This window comes from Dipodomys ordii, unplaced genomic scaffold (assembly GCF_000151885.1).
Source record: "Dipodomys ordii isolate 6190 unplaced genomic scaffold, Dord_2.0 Scaffold138, whole genome shotgun sequence".
Classification (NCBI taxonomy): Eukaryota; Metazoa; Chordata; class Mammalia; order Rodentia; family Heteromyidae; genus Dipodomys; species Dipodomys ordii.
This window is the reverse complement of record NW_012267354.1, coordinates 2581399-2584666: the sequence shown is the minus strand read 5'-3', so window position 1 is coordinate 2584666 and position 3268 is coordinate 2581399. Positions and strand designations below refer to the sequence as shown.

At 39.7% G+C, this 3268-nt stretch overlaps 1 protein-coding gene across 1 annotated transcript; it reads left to right on the top strand.

Moving 5' to 3' along the window:
* Nucleotides 1–282: 282 nt before the first annotated feature.
* Nucleotides 283–1227, top strand: LOC105996928 (putative olfactory receptor 2W6). The gene has a single exon (XM_013031167.1). It carries the CDS (start codon nucleotides 286–288, stop codon nucleotides 1225–1227), a length of 942 nt encoding a protein of 313 aa, XP_012886621.1. The 5' UTR covers nucleotides 283–285.
* Nucleotides 1228–3268: the final 2041 nt, after the last annotated feature.

The following is a 3268-nucleotide window of genomic DNA, read 5'->3' as shown; positions in this document are numbered from 1 at the left end:
AAAAATGTAATATAATTGTGTGTTTATTCCCTTGCAATAAAATAATTTATTGACATCTTGTCAATTTAAAAAGGTTGTGAAATACTGATAAACAATCATACCCAGAAACTTGAAAAATCTCCAAAATACTGTGCTTTGCAGACCAAATAATCATTTAATCAGGACCTATTGAAAATTTAGGTCAAGCACCTAGTAGTTTTTATCCTGAGATTTTACCAGGCATTCCATTTTGAAGTAGTTATGTGTGCTGGTATCTTTCTCTCAACAGGTAAGGTGTGGTCACTGATGGAAAGGGTTAATGTAAGCTCTTTTGAAGGCTTCATTCTAGTGGGCTTCTCAGATCGCCCCCACTTGGAGATGATCCTCTTTGTGGTGGTCCTCACCTTTTATCTGCTGACTCTTCTTGGCAACATGACTATCATCTTGCTTTCAGCACTGGATTCCCGGCTTCACACACCCATGTACTTCTTCTTGGCCAACCTCTCGTTCCTGGACATGTGTTTCACCACGGGCTCCATCCCTCAGATGCTCTACAACCTTTGGGGCCCAGATAAAACCATCAGCTACCTGGGTTGTGCCATCCAGCTTTACTTTGTCTTAGCCCTGGGAGGGGTGGAGTGTGTCCTCCTGGCCGTCATGGCATATGACCGCTATGCTGCTGTCTGCAAACCTCTGCACTACACCATCATCATGCACCCTCGCCTCTGTGGGCAACTGGCTTCTGTGGCATGGTTGAGTGGCTTTGGGAATTCTCTCATAATGGCACCCCAGACATTGATGCTACCCCGCTGTGGGCACAGGCGTGTGGACCACTTTCTATGTGAGATGCCAGCACTGATTGGCATGGCCTGTGTAGATACTATGACCCTTGAGATGCTGGCATTTTCCTTGGCAATCTTTATCATCCTGGCACCACTCATCCTCATCCTCATATCTTATGGTTACATTGCACAAGCAGTGTTTCGGATCAAGTCAGCTGCTGGACGAAAGAAAGCCTTTAGTACTTGTAGCTCTCATCTAATTGTTGTCTCTCTCTTCTATGGTACAATCATATACATGTACCTCCAGCCAGCTAACACTTACTCCCAGGACCAGGGCAAATTCCTTACTCTTTTCTACACAATTGTCACTCCTAGTGTTAATCCCTTGATCTATACCCTCAGAAACAAAGATGTTAAAGAGGCCATAAAGAAGGTGCTAGGAAAGGGGAGTATGGAAGGACAGTAGAGTGATCAGATTTGGGGATTGCCTTTTGAGCCATCCTCTAGTTAGGTCATTAGACCTAACAAATGAAGGGACTTATAGACAAAAGAGGTACTAAATGAGATGAGAAATTCAACCAGGTAGGTTGAGGAAATGGAATATTCCTCCCAAGTTGATAATCACTTATGTGAGCCTTCTCAAGTTCCTCTAAGTTAAGCATTCACCACCAAACGATTTAATCAGGATAGTAGATTTATGTTTGTAAAAACATAGAGATGTTAGTAAAAAAAACAGTCATAAATGCAATCACCACCAAATTTGTCATAATTATTTTATACTTACTAGGTCCTCAATAAATAATTTTTCTTTAAAAAGATCATAGAAGTCATGCAGGAAAAGTACTTATTTTTTCTAGAAAATTTTAAATGTGCTCTGTTTAGTGCCAAATATCTAATTGAGAGCCAAAATTAATTGCTCAATTATCTAATTTTTGCACTTCAGCTGCCATAATTGATACATGGATCCTGCATATTATGAGTTACTTATGTAATTGAGCTTAATAATATACTTGCTTGACCTTTTGATGCAATAAAGAATGAAAAAAAATGAAAACCAGGATAATGGAGTATTTGTTTTATATAGAAGGGACAATTTCTTATTAATATTTAATTCCCTATTAATCCTTATTAATGAGAAGTCTGAGGGGAGTTTTTGCTTAAATATTTGAAGATAACTTAATCTCCACTATTTCCAGATATTTCTATTTAAGAAATGAAGGAACTATGGGTTTTTTGTTTTGGTTAGCCATGGGGCCTGAACTCTGGACTGGGCGCTCTTCAGCTCAAGGCTAGAACTCTACCATTTGAGCCACAGTGCCAATTCCAGATTTTTCTGCTTATGTGATGCTGAGGAACCAAACCCAGCGCTTGATGCATGCAAGGCAAGCACTCTACCACTGAGCCACCTTCTCCTCCCATTCTTGGGACTTTTATGATCCATTATTCTCTGTCTGTTGATGATGTCATTTTTTACATTAGTGACAATACCTCTTAGTCACACTGAAATTGATTTGAATGGTTTGTGTTGAAAGAGTATCCATGTGAAAGACAGATCTAACATATTATTTGAATGAATCCTATCTCATAACTTGGGAAAATATCTGCAAACCTTCTATATACAACTTTGGAGGTGGATGGGGGGAGTTGAGGGGGGAAGAGGGCAGGATGGGAAGAGATGGGAAGGGCTGTGAAGGGGAAACAAAGGAGGAGGCAACAATGCTTGATAAGCAATGTGCTCATTACCTTGCCCATGTAATTTAACCCCTATGTACAGTATTTTCACAATTAAAAAAAAAGGATTATAAAATTTGAGAACATTGCCAGTGGCATCAGTAGGAGGTCAACTAGAGATGGACTTAGCTATTTCTTGTTTGAGCTTCTTCAAATTTGTTAAGAAAGATGAGGTTAATCTAGAGGTCCTAGAAAATGTATACCTAACAAATTTGCCTCAAAACATAGCACTGTCAAATACAATGTGAATGCTTCCTTATTTTTGACACTAGCCCTTTTATTTTGTGCAGATACATCATTAAAGTAGATTTTGTGTGGATTAGGTGGGGCTTCTAAGACATGGTTTCTACTTTTGTTTTTTAAGTCATGGAAGGCATTCTATTACTCCCAGAGGAAGGAAGAAAAGAATTAGATTTATTTTGTGCTTCCTACTTCATGAAAAAAATAAACCAGGATGTTAGACCCATGATGCTTAGTTAAGAGGATTATCATCTGGGCATATAACTGTATCCCAACTATTCAACTGGTGAAGGCAGGAAGATTTGACTTTGAGGATAACCCAAGACAAAGTTGGTGCAATACAATCTCAAGAAGAAAATACAAGGGCTGGGAAGGTGGCTCAGTGGTAGAGCACTTGCCTTGCATGCATGAGGCCCTGGGTTCGATTCCTCAGCACCACATAGGCAAAAAAAAAAAAAAAAAAGCCAGATTTGGCAAGTGGTAAAGTGCTAGCCTTGAACTAAAGAGCTCAGGGACAGTGCCCAGGCCCAGAGTTC

Excerpts from the sequence above, each read along its gene's own strand:
- LOC105996928 (XM_013031167.1), top strand. The coding sequence starts at position 286 with ATGGAAAGGGTTAATGTAAGCTCTTTTGAAGGCTTCATTCTAGTGGGC.